The sequence below is a fragment of the Ovis canadensis genome, chromosome 2 (assembly GCF_042477335.2).
Source record: "Ovis canadensis isolate MfBH-ARS-UI-01 breed Bighorn chromosome 2, ARS-UI_OviCan_v2, whole genome shotgun sequence".
NCBI lineage: Eukaryota > Metazoa > Chordata > Mammalia > Artiodactyla > Bovidae > Ovis > Ovis canadensis.
In genome coordinates this window covers 175,215,211-175,241,512 of record NC_091246.1, presented here as the reverse complement: position 1 = coordinate 175,241,512, position 26,302 = coordinate 175,215,211, and the positions used below count along the sequence as shown (strand labels likewise).

At 36.8% G+C, this 26,302-nt stretch overlaps 1 protein-coding gene across 1 annotated transcript in view; it reads right to left on the bottom strand.

The window, feature by feature from the left end:
- Positions 1 to 26,302, bottom strand: part of LRP1B (LDL receptor related protein 1B) — a 1,961,274-nt gene that overhangs the window by 393,366 nt on the left and 1,541,606 nt on the right. The window contains exon 43 of the mRNA XM_069573760.1: positions 19,745 to 19,949. Within this exon, the coding sequence (XP_069429861.1) occupies positions 19,745 to 19,949 (205 nt within the window). The remainder of the gene's footprint in view (positions 1 to 19,744; positions 19,950 to 26,302) is intronic.

Below are 26,302 nucleotides of genomic sequence, written 5' to 3'. Positions count from 1 at the left end.
TCCATAGGGTTGCAAAGAGTCAGACATGACTGAAGTGACTTAGCACGCGTGCATATGCTAGGTACTATGAAGACAAAAATTGGGATAATTCTTATGGTAACTCCTCCAGAAATTCAAATCAGGAGAGGAGATCCAAACTAGGATTTAAAATATATAGATATAGATATGGACATATAGATGTTCTCATTTAGTATATATTCAATTGTACCTTGAATAAACTCTCCTTTATATTTCTAAAAGTCCATAAAGAAAGTTGAGCATGGAAGAATTGATGCTTTTGAACTGTGGTGTCAGAGAACACTCTTGAGAGTACCTTGGACTCCAAGGAGATCAAACCAGTCAATCCTAAAGGAAATCAGTCCTGAATATTTATCGGAAGGACTGATGCTGAAGTTTCAATACTTTGGCCACCTGATGCGAAGAACTAACCCATTTGAAAAGACCCTGATGCTGGGAAAGACTGAAGGCAAGAGGAAAAGGGGACAACAGAGGGTGAGATGGTTGGATAGCATCACTGACTCGATGGAAATGAGTTTGAGCAAGCTCTTTGAGTTGGTGATGGACAGGGAAGCCTGGCATGCTGCAGTCCATGTGGTTGCAAAGAGCCGGACATGACTGAGCAACTGAACTGACTGATTATGGTAAGTCTCAATTTTGACTATGCACAAAAATCAACTGGAAACTAACATTAAGATCCATGCCTCTTCTAGGAATTCTAATTTAATTGTACTGGAGTGGAGGGGCGGGCTCATGTATTGTATTACACAAAAGCTCCCCAAGAGATTCTGCTATATATTTTCCCATTAAGAAATTGTTCTACTTCTTAGAGCACACCTGACAAATTAAGACTTGTATGCTCTTTTCTCTCACCCAAGGTCATGCTATTCTGGGGTGTTTATTTTTTATTCAGCTAATAAGCCCTTTCATTCAGCAGCCCCAGAAGTAGTAGTTCTAGTCAGCTGAATAGGTTCAGCTTTTCAGGGTAGTCAGAACCATATGAAGTGATCTACCCTTCTTTCCTCACTTATGATCAGCTCTAGTGCCTGATTCGGGAGAAAAATACTTGGACAGTTTTCCCCTAATTGTCTAGAAATTATTATTTTGGCAGGATAAACTACCGAGTATACACATTTGCAGCAGCTACATCAGTGGCCATAGCATTCTGTTTTGAATCCTGGGGGAAAAACAAGCCTAAGAATCTACAGTTCTGCTTGTTTTTAACAGTTCCTCCTTTCATATGAATAACTGTTTAGTTTTACTTCTCTCTAAGTTATACCTTTAGTCAACATTGTTTACATATCCCCTCTATTTTTCTTTATTATTTCTTGATCTTTAATAATTACACAATAACTCAGCTCATTCATCTAAATAACTTCACTTAGTTTTAAATATTAGCTTGCCCTTTTTGTAACTGAACAACCTAATTGAAGATTATTAAATGCATTTTATATATTGATGGCAAACCATATTTATTTTGAAGATTTTTTCATATACGCCAGTAGAAATTATTTAGCATTTTAATTTTCATTAGCTTGTATATATTTTCAAAGCTCCTCATATAAATGAAAGATTTCATTACAATAAACATTTAAAACTTAGGACCACAGGGAAACATCTATTTTCTTTCCTAAACAATTTTGTTTCCTTCTACTAAATCAAAGTACTGCATAACTTAATAGGTTGACTTTAATATTTTGGCTGCTGGGAAGCTCAGGAATAAATTTATACTTTTGCTATTTATTTACAGTTTGATACATGAGCTTTTATTGTACACTAGTTTAAATCATTTTAAAAATAGTTAAATAATTAGTTTCAATTAGCATGTTAGCATTTAAATGCATTCGAGAGACAAACATGGAAAGAAAATTCAAGATATTGTCTCAAGATTAGATCAATTCATGTAGGTTTTTGAGCATGTGAAACTTTAATAAGAAACACATTAAAATCAGCTAGAGAACAACTCTTCCAACACCCTCTTCCAACAACACAAGAGAAGATTCTACATATGGACATCACCATATGGTCAATACCGAAATCAGATTGATTATATTCTTTGCAGCCAAAGATGCAGAAGCTCAGCAAAAACAAGATCAGGAGCTGACCGTGACTCAGATCAAGAACTCCTTATTGCCAAATTCAGACTTAAATTGAAGAAAGGAGGGAAAACCATTAGACAATTCAGGTATGACCTAAATCAAATCCCTTATTATTATACAGTGGAAGTGACAAATAGATTCAAGGGATTAGATCTGATAGACTGAGTGCCTGAAGAACTATGGATGGAGGTCACAGACACTGTATAGGAGGCAAGGATGAAGACAATCTCAAAAAGAAGAAATGCAAAAAGGCAAAATGGTAGTCTGAGGAGGCCTTACAAATAGCTGAGAAAAGAAGAGAAGTGAAAGGCAAAGGAAAAAAGGCAAGATATATGCATTTGAATGCAGAGTTCCAAAAAAATAGCAAGGAGAGATAAGAAAGCCTTCCTCAGTGACCAATGCAAAGCAATAGAGGAAAACAACAGAATGGGAAAGACTAGCAATCTCTTCAAGAAAATTAGAGATACCAAGGCAACTTTTCATGCAAAACTGAGCACAAAAAGGTCAGAAATGGTATGGACCTAACAGAAGCAGGAGACATTCAGAACAGGTGGCAAAGAAAACACAGAACCACACAAAAAAGATATGCATGACCCAAATAATCACGATACTGTGATCACACACCTGGAGCCAGAAATCCTGCAATGCAAAGTCAAGTGGGCCTTAGGAAGCATCACTATGAACAAAGCTAGTGGAGGTGATGGAATTCCAGTTGAGCTATTTCAAATCCTAAAAAATGATGCTATGAAAGTGTACTCAACATGCTACCAAATTTGGGAAACTCAGCACTGGCCACAGGACTGGAAAAGGTCAGTTTTCATTCCAATCCCAAAGAAAGGCAATGCCAAAGAAGGCTCAAACTACAGCACAAATGCACTCATCTCACACACTAGTAAAGTAATGCTCAAAATTCTCCAAGCCAGGCTTCAGCAATACATGAACCGTGAACTTCCTGATGTTCAAGCTGGTTTTAGAAAAGGCAGAGGAACCAGAAATCAACTTGCCAACATCAGTTGGATCATCGAAAAAGCAAGAAAGTTACAAAACAAACAAACAAACAAACAAACAAAAAAAACACATCTATTTCTGCTTTATTGACTATGCCAAAGCCTTTCACTGTGTGGATCACAACAAACTGTGGAAAATTCATCAAAAGATGGGAATACCAGAACATCTGACCTGCCTCTTGAGAAACCTATATGCAGGCCAAGAAGCAACAGTTAGAATTGGACATGGAACAACAGACTGGTTGCAAATAGGAAAAGGAGTACATCAAGGCTATATATTGTCACCCTGCTTATTTAACTTCTATGCAGAGTACATCACGAGAAACGCTAGGCTGGAAGAAAGGCAAGCTGGAATCAAGAATGCCAGGAGAAATATCAATAACCTCAGATATGCAGATGACATCACCCTTATGGCAGAAAGTGAAGAGGAACTAAAAAGCCTCTTGATGAAAGTGAAAGAGGAGAGTTGGCTTAAAGCTCAACATTCCAAAAACTAAGATCATGGCATCTGGTCTCATCACTTCATGGCAAATAGATGGGGAAACAGTGGAAATAGTGTCAGAATTTATTTTTGGGGGGCTCCAAAATCACTGCAGATAGTGACTATAGCCATGAAATTAAAAGACACTTACTCCTTGGAAGGAAAGTTATGACCAACCTAGATAGCATATTAAAAGGCAGAGATATTACTTTGCCAACAAACGTTCATCTAGTAAAGGCTATGATTTTTCCAGTGGTCATGTATGGATGTGAAAGTTGGAATGTGAAGAAAGCTGAGCACTGAAGTATTGATGCTTTTGAACTGTGGTGTTGGAGAAGACTCTTGAGAGTACCTTGGACTGCAAGGAGATCCAATCAATCCATCTTAAAGGAGATCAGTCCTGGCTGTTCATTGGAAGTAGTAATGCTGAAGCTGAAACTCCAATACTTTGGCCACCTCATGCAAAGAGTTGACTCATTGGAAAAGACTCTGACGCTGGGGGCGATTGGGGACAGGAGGAGAAGGGGATGACAGAGGATGAGATGGCTGGATGGCATCACCAACTTGATGGACATGAGTTTGAGTGAACTCCAGGAGTTGGTTATGGACAGGGAGGCCTGGTATGCTGGGATTCATGGGGTCACAAAGAGGCAGACATGACTGAGCGACTGAACTAAACTGAGACATCATATTAAAAAGCAGAGACATTACTTTGTCAATAAAGTTCCATCTAGTCAAAGCTATGGTTTTTCCAGTAACCATGTATGGTTGTGTTAGTTGGACTAGAAAAATGCTGACCACCAAGGAACTGATGCTTTTGACCTATGGTGTGGGAAAAGACTCTTGAGAGTCCCTAGACTCAAGGAGATCCAACTGTTCCATCCTAAAGGAAATCACTCCTGAATATTCATTGGTAGGACTGATGCTGAAGCTGAAACACCAATCCTTTGGCCACCTGATGTGAAGAACTGACTCGTTTGGAAAAACCCTGATGCTGGGAAAGATTGAGAGCCTGAGTAGAAGGGTACGACATAGGATGAGATGGTTGGGTGGCATCACTGATTCAGTGGACATGAGTTGAGCAAACTACTGGAGTTGGAGTTGGACAGGGAGGCCTGGTTTCCTGCAGTTGAAAAGAGTTGGACACGATTGAGTGGCTGAACTGACTGAACTGAGAGAGTGCTCAAAAATTTAATCAGGAATTCAGAAAAGAGTAAAATATATGTAATTTAACTCAGAATTTCCTGAACTTAAATATAAAAATTTAAATCTCTTACTTTTTCCCATATCTACTAATTTATTTCACCAAATAAAATATGTTTGGAACTTTATTATATGCTTGTCCTTCTGTTCACTTAACAAGGATAATATGGAAGAATTATGCTCATTTATATGTATAGATTGCTTCCCCAATGGCTTAGTAGGTGAAGAATCCTCCTAAGATGCTGGAGACATATGAGTCACAAGAAATGCAATTCATTCCAGTATATTTGCCTAGAAAATTCCATTGACAGAGCAGTCTTGCGGGCTACAGTCCATGGGGTCATAAAGAGTTGGACAATACTCAGCACATGGCACCATGCCACCACACACATATAGATATGTAAAATATAGATATGGATAAACACATGCATATGTGTGTATGCAGGGTGGCTTTCCTTAGCTATCTGTTCTTTTCATCTTCGTATTTAAATTTTTATAATGAGGAAGGTGGGAGAGGTGGCTGCTTTCCAAAATTCTTTCTAATGCCTAACAAATTGAAAGCTTCCAAGAAATAATCAATCCATCATTATCAGTATCACATGCTGAAGGGACACCAGTTATTTTCTGGGTAAATGCACTAGTTGCCCTGGATACTGACCATTATTCTCCTCTCTTCTTAGAGAGTCCAGCTCCAGTAATACATTCATTTGCACAACTAACCAAGCTGAACATCACTGAAATGCATGTGGATTTAAATCAAAGGGAGTATATTAAAAAATGAACACCCTTAACCTTACTGCAATAACATTCTTACCTTACCAAACAGGCATATCAGTTGTACAGATTCTAGAAAATTACTCTGGATGGTTGAGCCTTTCAAAATTGGTAAGTTTTGATTTTCATCTATTTTTTAAAGTTGTTTACTTTCTCATTTAATCCAGAGAAACATTTTTATAATTTTTCTTTCAGTTTATTCATCCATTTCCTCATTGGTTCAGGAAATATTTGTTGAATACAGCAATGTACCAGACTTCAGGCTACTTACTTTTGGAGATTCAAAGATCTCCAAACAAATTCTAATCTTCAGATGCTAGTAACCCTATAGAAGAGGCAATGAGGCAATTATGATTTATTGTAATTGCTGTAATTTATGCTCATATAAATGCATATGTGTGTAGTGACAATCATTACACAATTATTGATTTTGTTTATTTTTAAATTTTTATTATTCAAGGGAAATTTTATAAGATTTAACATTTGTTGACTATTGTCAGGTAACAAGAAAGAAAGATAAAAAGAAAGAAAAATAGTTCTAAGTTGTGTCCAACTCTTGCAATCCCATGAACTGTAGCCTGTCAGGCTCCTCTGTCCATAGAATTCTGCTACCAAGAATACTGGAGTGGGTTGCCATTTCCTTCTCTAGGTTGCATACAATAAAAAGTAGCCCTTCAAAAATATATCCTATGAGGCATAAACTACTTGTCTTATTTTACAGAAAAAAACTCAGGCACAAAAAGTATAAGAAGATGCCCCAAATTTATTAAACATAATCAATGGTAGAGTTATAAAATGTTAAAGTTGGAAGGAAATTTTGAACTTAGCTCATTTACATAATGAGCTGAGATTGAAAAAGACACTCAGTTGGTGGAGATCACACAACTCTTTGTAATCAGAGCTAGGAATCAAACAATTAAACATCAATTTCAGATTTTTTTTTTCACTCCCTTCTTATTCTCATTTGGCCAACTGTATTTGGCAATGTCATATCATCATATGCACTTTGCTGTATTCACTCAGTGATAATGTGAACACATTGTAGACTTAGAGTTGATAAAACTTAGACAACAGAATCCATCGTCTTTATTTTCACAGCCTTTGTGTCTCACGTGGAGGCCAGGGTTTCAGTGTCTTTGTGTGTTCAGTCACTCAGTCATGTCTGACTCTTTGTGACCCCATGGATTATAGTCTGCTAGTCTCCTCTGTCCATGGAATTCTGCAGGTAAGAATACTGGAGTGGGTTGCCATTTCCTACTCCAGCGGATACTCCTGACCCAGAGATTAAACCTGTGTCTCTTGAGTCTCCTGAATTGACAAGTGAATTCTTTACCACCTGTGAAGCCCTTCAGTGTCTTTGGGTTCTAGTAAATCATGTCACACCATGTGTGCTTAAATAAATCTTATCTCATTTAAAGCCACTGTCAATACATAGATAGACATTTTGCTGTTTTTGAGACTTGTAGAGAATAGCTTATATTAATATATTTTAAAATATTTTATAAAACAATATATATATATATATATATATATATATATATATAAGGCATATCCTTTTCTCTATTCTGAATCTCTAAAAAGCTGTAAGCATACTGACTTCTGCTTCTGGCAAGATGAAGGAGACATTTTCTTGATTACCCTCACTAAATACAACTAAAAAGCTGGAAAGCATATATAAAACAAATGTAAGAAGACTGAAATTAGAGAAGGTAACTCAGCTGTGGATGTTGGGACCAAAGAGCAACATGGCGGTGAGTTCCCCGGGTTTTACTTTTGTTTCATACACCTCAGACTTGGAACTGAATAAATGGCAACCCAGGAATGCCAAAATGAACAAAAAGGAAAAACAAAAACCTGGAAAGATTTTTGAAGCCAAAAGGCCAGGAAAGATTCTAACTTGTAAGGCAGAAATCTTTTAGACAGTAATTGCTCTACTCTAGGCAAATACCCGGAGAAGGCAATGGCAACCCACTCTAGTACTCTTGCCTGGAAAATTCCATGGACAGAGGAGCCTGGTAGGTCGCTAAGGGTCCATGGGGTCGCTAAGAGTTGGACAGGACTGAGCGACTTCACTTTCACTTTTCACTTTCATGCATTGGAGAAGGAAATGGCAACCCATTCCAGTGTTATTCTTGCCTGGAGAATCCCAGGGATAGGGGAGCCTGGTGGGCTGCTGTCTATGGGGTCGCACAGAGTCGGACATGACTGAAGTGACTTAGCAGCAGCAGCAGCAGGCAAACACCACATAGAAACAAACAGTTATACAGACTGTGACCCATCCAAACCCACAGCAGCGAAGGCCTAGTGGGAAGCTGGACTCCCACCCATAGTAATGGTGTACCCTCTCCCTCCCCTCCGTAGTGATGTCAAAGGAAGCACAGTGGAGAATCAGGATTTTCACAGTCATCCAGCGGTAATGCGGCCACCTCCACAGTGGTGACAGTGGAGACCCAATGAGGAGCTGGAGCTCATATGCCCATCCTGCCTAGGTGTCTACAAAGGCTACATGAGGAACTTAGGCTTTGACTTCCACAAAGCAAGAGCCCTTACTTTCCTCTGCCAGAGTGACATCAGAGAAAGCCAGTTAAGGCAAAAGTCTTAAACAAGATGCAGAATTTCACATAATAAAACAACAATAAAAATTCCAGGTTCAGTTTTCATCAAAGCACAAATCAGGAAAATATTAAAACATCTAGTGTGAACTTGCAAAACCTGTTTTTCACTTCCTACATACTCGCCCATGAAACAGCTACATTTTATGTCATCATTTTTAACACATGTATATGATTCTATTGTGTTCTTTTTTTCTTTTTTCTCTAGTTTTTTTTGGATTTATATTTAATCACTTACCATTCTTTATTATTATTATTATTATTTTTTTTTTACCTTACAATATTGTATTGGTTTTGCCACACATCAACATGAATCTGCCACAGATGTACGTGTGTTCCCAATCTCGAACCCCCCTTCCACCTCCCCTGCCACACCATCCCTCCAGGTCATCCCAATGCACCAGCCCCAAGTATCCTGTACCCTGCATCGAACCTAGACTGGTGATTCGTTTCTTACATGATATTGTCTTTTTAAATATTAAAATGTTGTTGAGATTGTAATTTGAGTAACTATTAATACTCAGGGACACGTGAAGCATATTAAAGATAGTACTGGTGTAATAACCTGCATATTGAACGGCGTCACTTGAATTCAAAGACACATCAAAGGCAAGAAACATCTGAGTTTTTAGAATCCCTACAGGATTTGATAGTCAACAGACTCATTTGTAATATACTTGATTGCATGCTTATTATATACTAATAGCAGATGACAGATATAGCCATTTCCTTATATTCCATTGGCTCACCTGTTAGAATTCAACTCCACAGAATGCTTTCACTAATAAACAAAAACTCTCCTTCTTGACTATGGTTCATTTAGCTGTTGATAGGCCCAGCACCCCATGTGTTTGAGACGTTAGAGTTGAGAGGTCGCTTGCTGTCAGGAGATTTCTCTTCATGTCGCATTTAAAACAATTTGTCATCTTAGTGGTGTAGGATAGGGGCAGTCACAATCCATGTAAACTGAAGGATGGCTGCAAATGCATTACCAGTTTTGAAAATCATACCACCCAAGGCAATGCAGCTCCAAAGTGTTTGAGTATCTAGTATATCACCCCTGATATGAGCCTGACTTCACAGCTGTCACATTCATGATGCCTCTTCACTAGTGAAGAGATCTTGATCACTTCCTCGTGTTTTCTCTGACTTTTGCAAATTTAAATATTGAAATATGTCCTATTTTTATTATGAATTACTTTAGATTTATTTATATTTACTTATACTTAGATATTAATTTGGGCTTCTCTGGTAGCTCAGCTAGTAAAGAATCCACCTGCAATGCAGGAAACCACAGTTTGATTCCTGCGCCTGGAAGATCGACTGAAGAAGGGATAGGCTACCCACTCCAGTATTCTTGGGTTTCTCTGGTGGCTCAGACTGTAAAGAATCTGCCTGCAATGCAGGAGACCTGGGTTCGATCCCTGGGTTGGGAAGATCCCCTGGAGGAGGACATGGCAACCCACTCCAGTATTCTTGCCTGGAGAAACCCGTGGACAGAGGAGCCTGGCTGGCTATAGTCCACGGGGCTGCAAAGAGTCAGACACAATTGAGTGACTAAGCACAGCATGGATCTTAATTTGGCTTTTAAACAGTTATCTACCTATATATATAGTACAAAATTTTCACTTCATAATAGATAGGAATGGGAATGCTATAGAACATTTGTTTTTAATGAAAAAACAAAAACAAAAACAGGTGGTGGGGGGTGGGCACCACATTGGAGGACTTCCCTGGCTGTCCTGCGGTTAAGACTCTGAACTTCCACTGCAGTCCCATTCCTGGCCCCCTGGTCAGGGAACTAAGATATCTCTTGACACACAGCTCAGCCAAAAAAATTTAAAAAGTGAAAAAAAATAATAAAATAATAAAAGGCCATTGACTCTAATAAAGAGTTGGGAATTATGACTGGCATTCAATATTGGACAGAAGAGTGTTAGACACCAATGTAGTTTTTTGGGGCATCAGTTTCCTAATCTGTGGAATAATACTGGATTATTCCAGGTAATGGTGGAAAAATTTTCCAGTTTACTGAAACTTTTAGTGACTGTTTATCCTGATATTGATTTTTAAGTCAAACATTAAAATTGTTAAATTGAAATGTTTTACATTTAAAAAAATATTGAAAATGCGATGCCTTTTCTTTGGTGACAGATGGCTTTGACTTAGCTAAATAATTTAAACTTAGCATGTTGTCAGAAAACTCACTTTTCTGGGCATCAAAACCTACTGCTTAAGTTTCACAGTTCAGCATAAAACTATATTATCAAAACAAGTGGATAGGATAGGCATTTATAGACTTGGTAGAAGATATAGATAGATAATAGATTCATTAGATAGATAATAGGTAGATATATTTATTTATTGATTCATTTATGGTATGAAATAACTGATTCTATAAGGAAAAATAAAGAATTTGGTGCCATAAAAACAGGACATCAAATATTCTTGTGCTTGATCTTACTTTTAATTGACTAATTTTAAAAAATCAAACAAACACCTGCTTTCCCTGTGTCAGAGGAAAAACTCCTTTTCCTTTCCAGTCAAAAAAGTTTGTTATCAGAGTGTGTTTATCTAGAAGATAGATTATCCTGTGTTCTTCTCAGTCTAAGGATAGGTCTTAGGACTTAGTATTTCTGCCCGGGAATATACTCTAAATAAACAAACAAACAAAAACTCTAGACAAACTTTCTAAAAGAATGTCAAAAGTAAGAAACATCAGCAATTGCAATTTCTAGGAACATAAACAACATCTCTTCTGGAAGGGTTTATGTCATTCAGGTACAGCTGCCTTCCAAGATATGATTAACACTTACGGGGTAGCACCAGGGAGAAAAGTTATAATCAAGCTGTCTTAGCCCCTGTCAACATTAGTTATTGTTTTATCTACTGGAGCAGCAGATATAGAATAGAAATAAAAATGAAATAGAATGATTTTATGATATTTTCCCCCTAATAACAACAGTATTCAATTGTGTATTGCTAAATAGAGAATGCTCCCCTCAATAAAATTTGCAGGTAGGACCACCATACATGTTAACATGCTTTTAAAATTCAAAGAAAATATCCAATTATTATATTTTTATCAGTATAGGTCACATTTAAACTGTGTGTACTTGTATTTTCTTAGACTTCACTCCAAAATAAAAGAGGAAATTAAAATATAACGATTTTGAATTTGTATAGCTAAATGAATTTGTTTAGCTAAAAATAATCACATAAATATAACAAAAAAGTAAAATGTATTTTTAAAAACATAGTTTTTCCAATTTCTCTTTTGATGTTTGAAAGGCTCTCTTTCCTTAATCTACTGATTAGTAATGAGATCTATATATTCCTATAATAAATTCAGTTCAGTTCAGTTCATTTCAGTAGTCACTCAGTCGTGCCCGAGTCTTTGTGACCCCGTGAATCGCAGCACTCCCATTCATCACCAACTCCCGGAGTTCACTCAAACTCATGTCCATCAAGTTGGTGATGCCATCCAGCCATCTCATTCTCTGTCGTCCCCTTCTCTTCCTGCCCACAATCCCTCCGAGCATCAGAGTCTTTTCAAATGAGTCAACTCTTCTCATGAGGTGGCCAAAGTACTGGAGTTTCAGCTTCAACATCACTCCTTCCAATGAACACCCAGGACTGATCTCCTTTAGAATGGACTGGTTGGATCTCCTTACAGTCAAGAGTCTTCTCCAACAGCACAGTTCAAAAGCATCAATTCTTCGGTGCTCAGCTTTCTTCACAGCGCAACTCTCACATTCATACATAACCACTGGAAAAACTATAGCCTTGACTAGACGGACCTTTGTTGGCAAAGTAATGTCTCTGCTTTTCAATATGCTATCTAGGTTGGTCATAACTTTCCTTCCAAAGAGTAAGCGTCTTTTAATTTCATGGCTGCAATCACCATCTGCAGTGATTTTGGAGCCCCCCCAAAATAAATTCTGACACTGTTTCCACTGCTTCCCCATCTATTTGCCATGAAGTGATTAGACTAGATGCCATGATCTTTGTTTTCTGAATGTTGAGCTTTAAGCCAACTTTTTCACTCTCCTCTTTCACTTTCATCAAGAGACTTTTTAGTTCCTTTTCACTTTCTGCCATAAGGGTGGTGTCATCTGCATATCTGAGGTTATTGATATTTCTCCTGGCATTCTTGATTCCAGCTTGTGTTTCCTCCAGTCCAGCGTTTCTCATGATGTACTCTACATATAAGTTAAATAAGCAGGGTGACAATATACAGCCTTGATGTACTCCTTTTCCTATTTGCAACCAGTCTGTTTTTCCATGTCCAATTCTAACTGTTGCTTCCTGGCCTGCATATAGGTTTCTCAAGAGGCAGGTCAACTTTTGAATAATTATTCATCTTTTGAATAATTTTCCACAGTTTATTGTGATCCACACAGTCAAAGGCTTTGGCATAGTCAATAAAGCAGAAATAGATGTTTTTCTGGAACTCTCTTGTTTTTTGATGATCCAACTGATGTTGGCAAGTTAACCAGCTTGAACATCTTTTTAAAACCAGCTTGAACATCAGGAAGTTCACAGTTCACATATTGCTGAAGCCTGGCTTGGAGAATTTTGAGCATTACTTTACTAGCATGTGAGATGAGTGCAATTGTGTCATAGTTTGACCATTCTTTGGCATTGCCTTTCTTTGGGATTGGAATGAAAACTGACCTTTTCCAGTTCTGTGGCAACTGCTGAGTTTTCCAAATCTGCTGGCATATTGAGTACAGAACTTTCACAGTATCATCTTCCAGGATTTGAAGTAGCTCAACTGGAATTCCATCACCTTTATTAGCTTTGTTCCTAGTGATGCTTCTTAAGGCCCACTTGACTTCCCATTCCAGGATGTCTGGCTCTAGGTGACTGATCACACCATCGTGATTATCTGGGTTGTGAAGCTCTCTTTTGTACAGTTCTTCTGTGTATTCTTGCCTCCTCTTCTTAATACCTTCTGCTTCTGTGAGGTCTATACCATTTCTGTCCTTTATCGAGCTCATCTTTGCATGAAATATTCCCTTGGAATCTCTAATTTTCTTGAAGAGATCACTAGTCTTTCCCATTCTGTTGTTTTCCTCTATTTATTTACATTGATCACTGAGGAAGGCTTTCTTATCTCTCCTTACTATTCTTTGGAACTCTGCATTCAGATGCTTATATCCTTCCTTTTCTCCTTTGCTTTTCACTTCTCTTCTTTTCATAGCTATTTGTAAGGGCTTCTCAGACAGCCATATTGCTTTTTTGCATTTCTTTTTCTTGAGGATGATCTTGATCCCTGTCTCTTTTACAATGTCACAAACCTCAGTCCATAGTTCATCAGGCACTCTATCTATCAGGTCTAGGCCCTTAAATCTATTTCTCACTTCCACTATATAGTCATAAGGGATTTTATTTAGGTCATACCTGAATTGTCTAGGGGTTTTCCCCATTTTCTTCAATTTAAGTCTAAATTTGGCAATAAGGAGTTCATGATCTGAGCCACAGTCAGCTCCTGGTCTTGTTTTTGCTGCCTGTATAGAGCTTCTCCATTTTTGGTTGCAAAGAATATACTCAATCTGATTTTGGTGTTGACCATCTGGTGATGTCCATGTGTAGAGTCTTCTCTTGTGTTGTTATAAAAGGGTGTTTGCTATGACTAGTGTGTTCTTTTGGCAAAACTCTATTAGCTTCTGCCCTGCTTTATTCCATACTCCAAGCTCAAATTTGCCTGTTACTCCAGTTGTTTCCTGACTTCCTACTTTTGCATTCCAGTCCCCCATAATGAAAAGGACATCTTTTTTTGGTGTTAGTTCTAAAAGGTCTCGTAGGTCTTCATAAAACCGTTCAACTTCAGCTTCTTCAGCTTTACTGGTTGGGGCATAGGCTTGGATTACCATGATATTGAACGGTTTGCCTTGGAAACGAACAGAGATCATTCTGTCATTTTTGAGATTGCATCCAAGTACTGCATTTCGGACTCTTTTGTTGACCATGATGGCTACTCCATTTCTTCTGAGGGATTCCTGCCCACAGTAGTAGATATAATGGTCATCTGAGTTAAATTCACCCATTCCAGTTCATTTTAGTTCACTGATTCCTAGAATGTTGATGTTCACCCTTGTCATCTCGTTTGACCACTTCCAATTTGCCTTGATTCATGGACCTGACATTCCAGGTTCCTATGCAATATTGCTCTTTACAGCATCGGACCTTGCTTCTATCACCAGTCCCATCCACAACTGGGTGTTGATTTTGCTTTGGCTCCATCCCTTCATTCTTTCTGGAGTTATTTCTCCACTGATCTCCAGTAGCATATTGGGCACCTACCGACCCAGGGAGTTCCCCAGGGAAGTATCCTATCATTTTGCGTTTTCATACTGCTCATAATAAATTAAGTGACTGTAAATAGTTTATAAGTATTTTTTTCAAATACCTACAAACTCTTGTATTGGATTCTCTGGTGGCTCGGAAGGTAAGGAATCTTCCTGCAATGGGGGAGACCTGGGTTCGATCCCTGGGTCGGGAAAGTGCCCTGGAGAAGGAAATGGCAACCCACTCCAGTTTTCTTGCCTGGAAAATCTCATGAATGGAGGAGCCTGGTAGGCTACACAATCCAAGGGTTTCAAAGAGTCAGAGAGAATTGAGCGACTTCACTACAAACACTTAAGCCCATGGCACACCATACTTAAAAAAAAAAAAAAAATCCTTGATAAGAGTAAAGCTACACAGAGTGTTCCATTCTAAAGAATGTAGAAAAGCATTTAAAGGTTTTAAGATGTAATGCAGGAATTAAGCCTATCAGACTATGTTTAAAGCATAGCTTAAAAAAGTGCATGACCACAGTTGATTCAAGAGATGACAGGCTCTTTAAATATATTGTGGGACAGCAATGGCCCTGTACTGAGTTTGTAGACTCAAAACGCCCAGATATACAATCATCTTTCCAAACTTTATCAATTAACTTAATAGATAGCTTGCTTCCTTTTCATTAAAAAAGATGTACTCTCAAATATTTCAAGTTGTAATGTGCAGGTTTATTCCACTCTGTCAACTCCCCTGGGGATATTTGATCTCTGTTTCAGTAACTGCTCTCCACTCACTTCTGTGTCATTCAGAGCTAAAAAATACACAACTATGGGAGGAAATGTTTCCTTATGAAATGACTGTTTCTCTGGTCACTTCTTTATATTACATTGTCTCAGCACAATTTGGCTTCATAAACTGAACAATGTTTAAATATTTCTTCTTACGTTTCTTGGCATAGTCTTTCATAGACTATTTTTACCTCCTATATTTTCTACTTCCTAAACATCACATTTTTAACTCTATGATTTTACATTATCACACATTTTTGCAATGCCTTCTATAATGCATTCCAAAATGTAAAAATGAAATCCATTATGTTGGTTGTATGCATGCATGCTAAGATGCTTCAGTTGTATCCAACTCTGTGCAACCTGATGGACTGTAGCCCACCAGGCTCCTCTGCCCATGGGATTTCCTAGGCAACAATATTGGAGTGAGTTGTCATGTCCTCCTCCAAGGGAACTTTCTGACACAGGGATCGATGGGACCCAAGTCTCTTATGCCTCCTACTTGGTAGATGGATCCTTTACCACCAGCGCCACCTGGGAAGCCCCATTATGTGAATTATCTGATCCATTTTAAAAATATATAGTGTATGTATATTGTTATTGTTGAATCACTAACACATGTCTGACTGCTTCTGAAATCCCATGGACTGTAGCCCATGGCATTTTTCAGGCAAGAATACTGGAGTGGGTTGCCATTTCCTTCTCCAGAGGATCCTCCTGACTCAGGGATTGAACCCAGGTTTCCTGGCAGATTCTTTATCACTGACCCATCAGTGAATATATATATATATATATATATATATATATATACATACACACACACATATATGTGTGTATATATATATATATATAACAATAGTATTGTTGCCTGAGGGTAGTGATATAGGAATGAAGAACAGACATAGTAGGAAAAACACACAAACATGCACCAAAGTGCCTGGCACAGAGAGATGAACTGAACAAGATTAGAATGAGTGAACTAGTCACATGCACAGTTTTCAAATAAGGAACTCTTAGCTTCTGTGAGGATTTAAAAAGAAATCTGCTACCAAAAAACACTCTTTGATTTCTAAGACTTCAACTCAAATGGAGAGGCACAAATCAAATCAATAATTGATATTGTTCATACTTTTGTACACATAATAATATAAAACTGAGGAGTGAATGGATAAGGTATTAGACAAACTGGTCTACTTGTTCAACAGTTATCAGATGAAAGCAGAATTGTTAAAGCTTCTGGGACTTCTAAAATATTATAGCATATGTGAAGAATTTTATTTCAGAATAAGTTATATTTTTTTTCTTCCTTAGGAAATATCCCTTTTTAACATCTTGAAACATAAAGCAGGTTACATATTTATACTTTTCTAAAGACAGTAGGAGATGACCCAGATCCTTAGTTATACTCTCAGTCTCAAAATTCTATGGTTATATTTGTAATAAATTACATAAACAGCTGAGTGGTCACAAAGATAGGCTAACGTGTAGTAAGTATTCAGAGATTTAGGTCAATTTAGAAATGCAATTCAGGAACAAATAACAAATTCTAGTTGTAAAATCATGATTAAAATATAAGAAACAGTGGATATCACAAAGAATATATGTTAGTGATGGATTAGTGGTAAACTCAAGGTAACCATGATGAACTCTGGATAGAATCTGGATAATCAGCAAAATAGTTAGATGCATGTAAGAAGGTAATAAACTTTGAAATAGTTTTTTCCCCCAATTTTCAGGCCCAACCAGAAATTCTCATGGTTAATATTATTTCTTGAAGAGGTAAAGGAAAAGGATTATGTAATTCTAGGTTTGAGACAAAATGGATCAATGCCTTGTGGAGGAATAAAACCGTATCCTTTAATGGTCTCTTCTGAATATTTTCATCTTTATGGACAGAAATCTTGTTGTCAAGATTTACTGAAATATAATTTATATATAACATTATAAAAGTTTAAAGTATAGAACATAATGATTTATGTATATACTGTCAAATGGTTACTATAATAAAGTTAGTTAATATATCTACCACCTCACATAATTAAAATTTTTGTTGTTGTTGGTAAAAGCTTTAAAATATACTCTCTTAGCAACTTCAATGGCAACCCACTCCAGTATTCTTGCCTTGAGAATCCACTGGATGAAGGAGCCTGGTGGGCTACAATCCATGCTGTTGCAGAGAGTCGGACATGACTAAGTGAGTTCACTTTCTTTTTCTTCTTTTCTTAGCAACTTATATAATACAAATAAATATATAGTACATTATTTTTTACTACAGCCAGCCAGAAACTATTCTGGTTTGGACAGAGATGAGAAATGGAAAGTTGGAATCATAACTATGCATATGCATATTTTTTAACGGCCAAAAAACTCTTTGAATTAGATTAGAACTATTTGATTGCTGGACCAGCTAGAGTAGCTATAATTGCCATACATAATAAGAGACTGTAGAGGGGAAAAGACCAGATATATAAAAAATAAGTGAAAGGAGACTAAAAGTTATGATGAGGTGTTATAGAATTATTTTCTGTATTGGGCAATAATAGAAAATTATACCATATTCAGGATAATAATTCACCTATCTTTTCAAAAGCATTAACCCATTAAGTTCATTTAGAATTTCTTTGGTGTATTCTGAGACAAACTTTTATATTATATTCTCATAATAAACCTGAGAATTAGGAATAAAATTTACATATCAGAAAAAATAAAATTTATAAAGACTAAGTAAATATGCCTAAGGACACACAACCTTTAGTTGGAAAAGGCAGACCAAGCATTTAAGCATAGAATTCTTCGATTCTTTGTTCAGAATTATTGCCTTTTGGCACCACCAACACTACGGACATGAGTTTGAGCAAACTGCAGGAGTTGGTGAAGGAAGCCTGGCATGCTTCAGTTCACGGGGTCACAAAAAGTTGGACACGACCGAGTGACTGAACTGAACTGATTGCCTTTAGCACAGACTGAACTCATCAGGTTTTAGCTGATAATTTCAGTGTTCCTTAAGCATTCAACTGTCCTATATCTCTGCTACTCTAACGAAGTCCCAATACTAGAACTTAAATCAATGCACTTCTTCCTTCAAGAGACTTACACACCTATACATGCACATACACACACATCTATTTATATACTCATAGGCTATATATGTATGTTATGTGTGAAGTGAAGTAAAGTGAAGTGAAGTCGGTCAGTCGTGTCTGACTCTGCGACCACATGAACTGTAGCCTACCAGGATCCTCTGTCCGTGGGATTTTCCAGGCAAGAGTACTGGAGTGGGCTGCCATTTCCTTCTCCAGGGGATCTTCCCGACCCAGGGATCGAACCCCGGCTCTCCCGCATTGTAGGCAGACGCTTTACCATCTGAGCCACCAGGGAAGTCATTATATGTACATATACATAAATTTAGTTAGTTGTCCTCAGATAAGTATCTATATTTGTCTATATAATTGATGCATATATATTTAATATATATGTATATGGTATAGATCTATATGTATTATATAATATATAGATATATATGTACAGATATATTTTCAATTGAATTAAACAGCATACTTAATGGTACAGATTAGGTGTTACCAAATATGGCCTGTTGTTTGGTTGCCTGTTTTATAAATAAAGTTTTATTGAAATACTGTTCCAGCTATTTGTTTACATATTCACTGTAAGGCACTGTAGTTGTGATAAGAGGCAATATGCTCCATGAGGCTCCAAATATTTACTATCTGGCCTTTCAAGGAAAAGCAAAGAGCCTCAGGATCATTTTGTCATTCAAGCATGAATTGGTGCATGGTGCAGGGGTGCTGTGGTACAGCACCCAGCATTCCTCCAGGTATAATCACTCAGATCTTACACTTCTGAACTCATGTTTTCAGTTGCCAAGGGCTACTGTCTTCATAATATAAGGTAATGGTGCTGAACTTTTACCATCCTACATGCTCTAAATATCTTCTGCAAATGTTCTCCAGTGGCAACATAAAGACTCTCCCATTAATATTTACATGGATTTCAGAAAAAAGTGACTGAGAATGAGCCTGACTGTGAACAGAATTCCATTCTTCTCTCTTCAAAGCTTCTGAGGTTGGTTTGAGGGCTCAAATACAAAGGATAATTTCATTATTTTGCAATGTTCTTTTATCCTAGGACAACTAACCAATTTCATTTCATAATTTAAAAATTGTAAATGACAATGAAGTTTATACAAATCACTCTAATAATAACAGTTCAATTAATAACTATAAGAAAATCAGTTATTATTTCTCCAGAAGAAATTTTACTAGTTGGACTGTCTCTGTGGTAGTGAATGCACTTAAAATTTTCAAATATCATCAACAGTTTCACTTTTCATTGAATAGATTATCCAGTTTGGTTGGTTTGAATAATTAGCCATTTTAAAATCTCTTAACATGCATACTTTAACAAGTATAAAGCATATATATTTCAGATGTATCATTTTTCAAATCTATAATCAGGAAATTCTCAGTTAACTTACATGTCTCTGGGATCCATCATATTCACATCTTTCAATTTTTCCTAGGCTGCCATCTGAGAAATACAGCTTCTCTGCACGGTGATCAATGGTGAGTCCATTTGGAGTGAGTATGTCTGTACTGACCACCACTTGAGCATTTTTCCCAGTAAGAGTTGATCTCATGATACTTGGATGCTGTTCATTCCAGTTGGTCCAAAACATTAAACTAATTAAAATGAAAATTGTGATAATAGGTTAATTTTTTATTAATAGTTAACAATATTAGAAAAAACATGGCAATGTCAAACTATTTAAAATAAAGCAAAATTGTCTCATAGTTTCTGACCCTTGAGGAAGTCTTATAATAAGGAGAGATATGTATATTTGCATATTTTTCCAGTTTATTAAATGACTTAGAAACTATTTCTGAAAAATATTTGTCTCTCAAAGAGCAATTTAATTAAATTGAATCAGTTGGATACACAGTAAAGATTTATTTGAATCAAAGAAAAATAGTTAGCTTAAATTTCCTATGAACTGCAAATATACTCTGATTTATTATTATCATGTTTCAGGAAATCTTGTGTTGTAATTTTGGATATCGTTCTTAACCTAGCAATATTTCTTTTCTTCAGTTGGTAAAAATAAAAATATCTCTCTCTTTCTAGATTTTCTTTGTTTAAAATATGTATTTATTGGCTGGGCTGGGTCTTCATTGCTGCATAGCCTTTTTCTCTAGTTGTGGTGAGTGGGGGGCTACTCTCTAGCTGTACTCCATGGGCTTCGTACTTTGGTGGCTTGTCTGGTTATGGACACTGACTTTAGAGCACCTGGGCCTCCATGGTTCAGCACATGGCTCAATAGTTGTGGCTCAGGCTCTAAAGCACAGGCTCAGTAGTTGTGGCACACAGGCTTGGTTGCTTAGCAGAAATCCCAGACCAGGAACTGAACCTGTGTCTCCTGCATTGGCAGGTAGATTCTTTACCACTGAGCCACCAGGGTAGCCCTAGGTTTTTCTTTTTCTTTTTTTTAATTTTGCATTTCTCTCTGTACATGTTTTAGAAAAACACAATTACTAAACTCCTGTATTTCTTTAATGTCTTTTTTTCCCCCTCCTCTGTCAGTGTGATTTTTCTGTATATTATAATGCTGTTACGATGGGGTCGCACAGAGTTGGACATGACTGAAGTGACTTAGCAGCAGCAGCAGCAGCAGAATTACAGGGGTTATTCTCAGTCCTTAAAGGTAAGATCTGTTACTTACAGTCTTAACAGAATATTTTAAATCAGTATTTGTCAAAGTATTCTCTGAGGAAGGCCAAGGATTCTGTTAGCACTTAAAGGTTACCAAAAGAGCAGAGAGGCTGTAGGGTGCTAGTCTCCAAGGCCTATTTTTATTTAACCAGATCTTCTTTCTCCCCCTTTAAGACTATCCCTAAGAGTTTATTTGAAGATCAGTTTTTGGACTGAAGGAAGCAGTCAAGAATGGAAGGCATCAGGAAGAGAAGGAAAGAGAGGAAAGAAGGAAGGGAGGGAGGAAGGAAGGAAGGGAGGGTGGGGGAGAAGCCAGGAAGAAAATGAGGAAGGGAGAAAGGAAGATGGGAAGGAGAGAGACTTATAGGCAGGCCACTTTACATTTTTAGAAAGCATGTTTAATAAATATTTACAAAGAAAAGCTGTTTGAAAATATTTCATATTTATAACAAGATAGCATATATCATCCCTATTTATAGTCATGTAAAGACAAGGTAATAGTCAAATTAATTATTCAACATGTAGTTTTTGAGTATTATGCCAAAACTTATTATTAGACAATATACAACTTTACAAAAAGAAAAACTTTTCTTCTTTGTTTCCTGAATGTTGAGTTTTAAGCCAACTTTTTAACTCTCCTCTTTCACTTTCATCAAGAGGCTTTTTAGTTCCTCTTCACTTTCTGCCATAAGGGTGGTGTCATCTGCATATCTGAGGTTATTGATATTTCTCCCGGAAATCTTGATTCCAGCTTGTGCTTCCTCCAGCCCGGTGTTTCTTGTGATGTACTCTGCATATAAGTTAAATAAGCAGGGTGACAATACACAGCCTTGATGTACTCCTTTTCCTATTTGGAACCAGTCTGTTGTTTTATGTCCAGTTCTAACTGTTGCTTCGTGACCTGCATACAGATGTCTCAGGAGACAGGCTAGGTGGTCTGATATTCCCATCTCTTTAAGAATTTTCCACAATTTGTTATGGTCCTCACAGTCAAAGGCTTTGGCATGGTCAATAAAGCAGAAGTAGACACTTTTCTGGAACTCTCTTGCTTTTTTGATGATTCAAATGATGTTGGCAATTTGATCTCTGGTTCCTCTGCCTTTTCTAAATCCAGCTTGAACATCTGGAAGTTCATGGTTCACGTATTGTTGAAGCCTGGCATGGAGAATTTTGAGCATGACTTTACAAGCATGTGAGATGAGTACAATTGTGCAATAATTTGAACATTTTTTGGCATTTCCATTCTTTGGGATTGGAATGAAAGCTGACTTTTTCTAGGCCTGTGGCCACTGCTGAGTTCTCCAAATTTGCTGGCATAGTGAGTGCAGCACTTTCACAGCATCATCTTTTAGGTTTTGAAATAGCTCAACTGGAATTCCATCACCTCCACTAGCTTTGTTCATAGTGATTTTTCCTAAGGTCCACCTGACTTAACATTCCAGCATGTCCGGCTCTAGGTGAGTGATCACATCATTGCGATTATCTGGGTCAGGAAGATCTTTTTTTGTATAGTTCTGTATATTTTTGCATGCTTTTCTTAATACCTTCTGCTTCTCTTAGGTCCATATGATCTCTGTCCTTTACTGTGCCCATCTTTGCATGAAATGTTCCCTTGGTATTTCTAATTTTCTTGGAGAGATCTCTAGTCTTTCCCATTCTATTGTTTTCCTCTATTTCTTTACATTGATCACTGAGGAAGGCTTTTTTTTTTTTTTTCTCTCCTTGCTATTCTTTGGAACTCTGCATTCAAATGGGCATATTTTGCTTTTTCTCTCTTTATTTTCACTTCCCTTTTCACACCTATTTGTAAGGCCTCCTCAGACAAGCATTTTGCCTTTTTGCATTTCTTCTTCTTGGGATGGTCTTGATCCCTGCCTCCTGTACAATGTCAGGGACCTCCATCTACAGTTCTTCAGGCACTCTGTCTATCAGATCTAATCCCTTGAATCTATTTGTCACTTCCACTGTATAATGGTAAAGGATTTGATTTAGGTCATACCTGAATGGTCTAGTGCTTTTCACTACTTTCTTCAATTTAAGTCTGAATTGGCAATAAAGTGATTATGATTTGAGCCACTGTCAGCTCCTGGTCTTGTTTTTGCTGACTGTATATAGCTTCTGCATCTCTGCTGCAACGAATATAATCAATCTGATTTTGGTGTTGACTACCTGGTGATGGTCATGTGTAGAGTCTTGTCTTGTGTTGTTGGAAGAGGGTGTTTGCTATGACCAGTGTATTTTCTTGGCAAAACTCTATTAGCCTTTGCCCTGCTTCATTTTTTACCCCAAGCCCAAATTTGCCTGTTACTCCAGGTAATACTTGACTTTCTACTTTTGCATTCCAGTCCCCTATAATAAATCGGACATCTTTTCGGCTGTTCTAGAAGGTCTTGTAGGTCTTCATAGAACCATTCAACTTCAGCTTCTTCAGCATTAGTGGTTGGGTCATAGACTTGGATTACTGTGATATTGAGTGGTTTACCTTGGAAACAAAGATTGTTCTGTCATTTTTGAGATTGCATCCAAGTACTGCATTTCAGATGTTTTTGTTGACTATGATGGCTACTCCATTTCTTCTAAGCAATTCTTGCCCACAGCAGTACATGTAATGATCTTCTGAGTTAAATTCACCATTCCAGTCCATTTTAGTTCACCAATTCATTAGTTCATAAAACTAAGATCATGGCATCTTGTCCCATCACTTCATGTCAAATCAGTGGGGGAAAAGTGGAAACAGTGACAGACTTTATTTTAGGGGGCTCTAAAATCACTGCAGATGGTGACTGCAGCCACGAAATTAGAAGACCATTACTTCTTGGAAGAAAAGCTATGATCAACCTAGATAGCATGTTCAAAAGCAGAGACATTACTTTGCCAACAAAGGTCCATCTAGTCAAGGCTATGGTTTTTCCAGTAGTCATGTATGGATTGTGAGAGTTGGACTATAAAGAAAGCTGAGTGCCTAAGAATTGATGCTTTTGAACTGTGTTGTTGGAGAAGACTCTTGAGAGTCCCTTGGACTGCAAGGAGATCCAACTATTCTATCCTAAAGGAAATCAGTCCTGAATATTCATGGGAAGGACTAGTGCTGAAGCTGAAACTCCAATACTTTGGTCATCTGATGCGAAGAACTGACTCATTGGAAAAGACTCTGATGGTGGGAAAGATTGAAGGCAGGAGGGGAAGGGGACGACAGAGGATGAAATGGTTGGGTGGCATCACCGACTCAATGGGCATGTTTGAGTAAACTCCGGGAGTTGGTGATGGACAGGTAGGCCTGACGTGCTGCAGTCCAGGGGGTCGCAAATCGTTGGACACAACTGAGCAACTGAACTGAATTGAACTTCTTCTTTCTATCTAATCTAAAAAATAACTGCCACAAATTAAGGAAAACTGGGACATCTATGCTCTTTTTTTTTTTTTTTTTTTTTTTTTATTTTTTTAATTTTTAGTTTTTTATTTTTTAAATTTTAAAATCTTTAATTCTTACATGCATTCCCAAACATGAACCCCCCTCCCACCTCCCTCCCCAGAATAGAATACTTCAAAGCATTTTAATCTATTCTATGGAACATTAAAGTATTGTTGCTGTTGTTGTTGTTCATTTGCTCAGTCGTGTGAGTCTTAAATGTGAAAATAGTTTGTGCTATGAATCAGTAAATTAAAAAAAAAAATGACATTCCACTTTCTTAAATCATGGAATACTTTTAACCATATCCTATGACTTCTAAAATAAAAAAAAATTAGTTTAAAAGTTATGCAAATAATATGAGATATTAAACACACAAACAATTTATTTTCAATAATTTTATAGATTGTGAGCTTTAAAATTATAGATATTCCAAGGAACTCCTTTAATTTCACCTTTCATTTCAAAGATGAGAAAAAAGAGGCCAGAGTGTTTGAGCACTATAGTTATTGAGTCAAGCTTTGAATACAAGTAATCCTTCATCTAGAAATTTATTTGATTTTAAGTTTTCTGTTAATCAACAGACATATAAAAGTGATTCATAGATGTCATTAACATGCTTAATGATAAATATTTTTATACTTTAAACATTAATTACATATAATTTTCCAATTAAAATATTTTGGTGTGTTTAATTATAATTTTCACTTTAATGCAGGAGGAAAGTATAATTTTAGCCTCTTTTAGAAGTAATTATAGGGCAAAGTATTTATCACTTAAAGTTAATCATATATAATATCGTCAGCGATCTCCCTCATGTTTGTTTGAAAATTATCTTATAGATTCCTTTGATAAACTTTTGGGTAATTATTATTGTCCTAAGAGTCTTCTGGTGGACTCTTAGGATCAATGTAGCTATCTCAGCAGCAAACTGTATAGTGATATGGCGGTGGTATAAGCAGAACCAGCTTTGCCTACATATCTGAAAGCCTGTATCCATCTCAGCTAAGTAACCAAACCTATGTAAGCAGGCAATCTCGTCTTCACCTGCATCTCTCAACCTTTAGAGTTTTAATTTTCAAGTTAAGTATGTTTAACTAAGTAAGTCAATTCTTATCTCTAGTTCTATAAGATAGTAATTCATATAGTCTTTTCATCTCTTAGGTGATCAAGGCCTGTGTTTATCAGTCATTGTTTTTTATTCTTTCATTTTTATTCAGCACACCTGAAATGTTTTCTATTTCTGCTCAGTGAAACCAGATTAATGTCTGTGCCTTTGTTTCATTTAAAAATAAAAAGTTTTTCTAGTAGTTAGCAAATATTCCTATCATATTGTAAAAGAGTACAACTCTATAGAAATATTTGTATTCTACTTAACCTAACTTTGTTCTTCAGTTTTCATATAATTCTTTCTTAATAGCGTTGTCCAAAACATGATTTCTTTCTTATTTTATTTTTTATACATTTTATATTATAGCCTGAGCAATTTTTCTTGCTATGAATTCTTCATAAGTATTATAAATGCTTGCACAATGTATCATTGTGCAATGATGGCCCACTTGACGATTGTCAGGCATCTAATGTTGAAAATAAAGCTGCACACTAAGGTCTATTTTTATTTCCTCTGATTTCAATTGGAGTGATCTCCAGTTGTTAAAGTTACTTAATATAATTATAGCAACACCTTTTAGGTGTTAATGGTTTTTAATAGTCTTTTTTCTTTTTCAAATTTATCATTTCAATCAGTGATGCATTAATGTCTTTTTCATATACTTATTCCATCACAGTATAGTCTCTATTTTCCCTTTCATCCTTTAATTTTGCTTTTCCTGAACCTCTCATGGAAATGATGCCTGGCCTTTAAAGAGTCCAGGTTTCAATCATTCACATTTCCAATGCTCTCATAAACAGTAATTT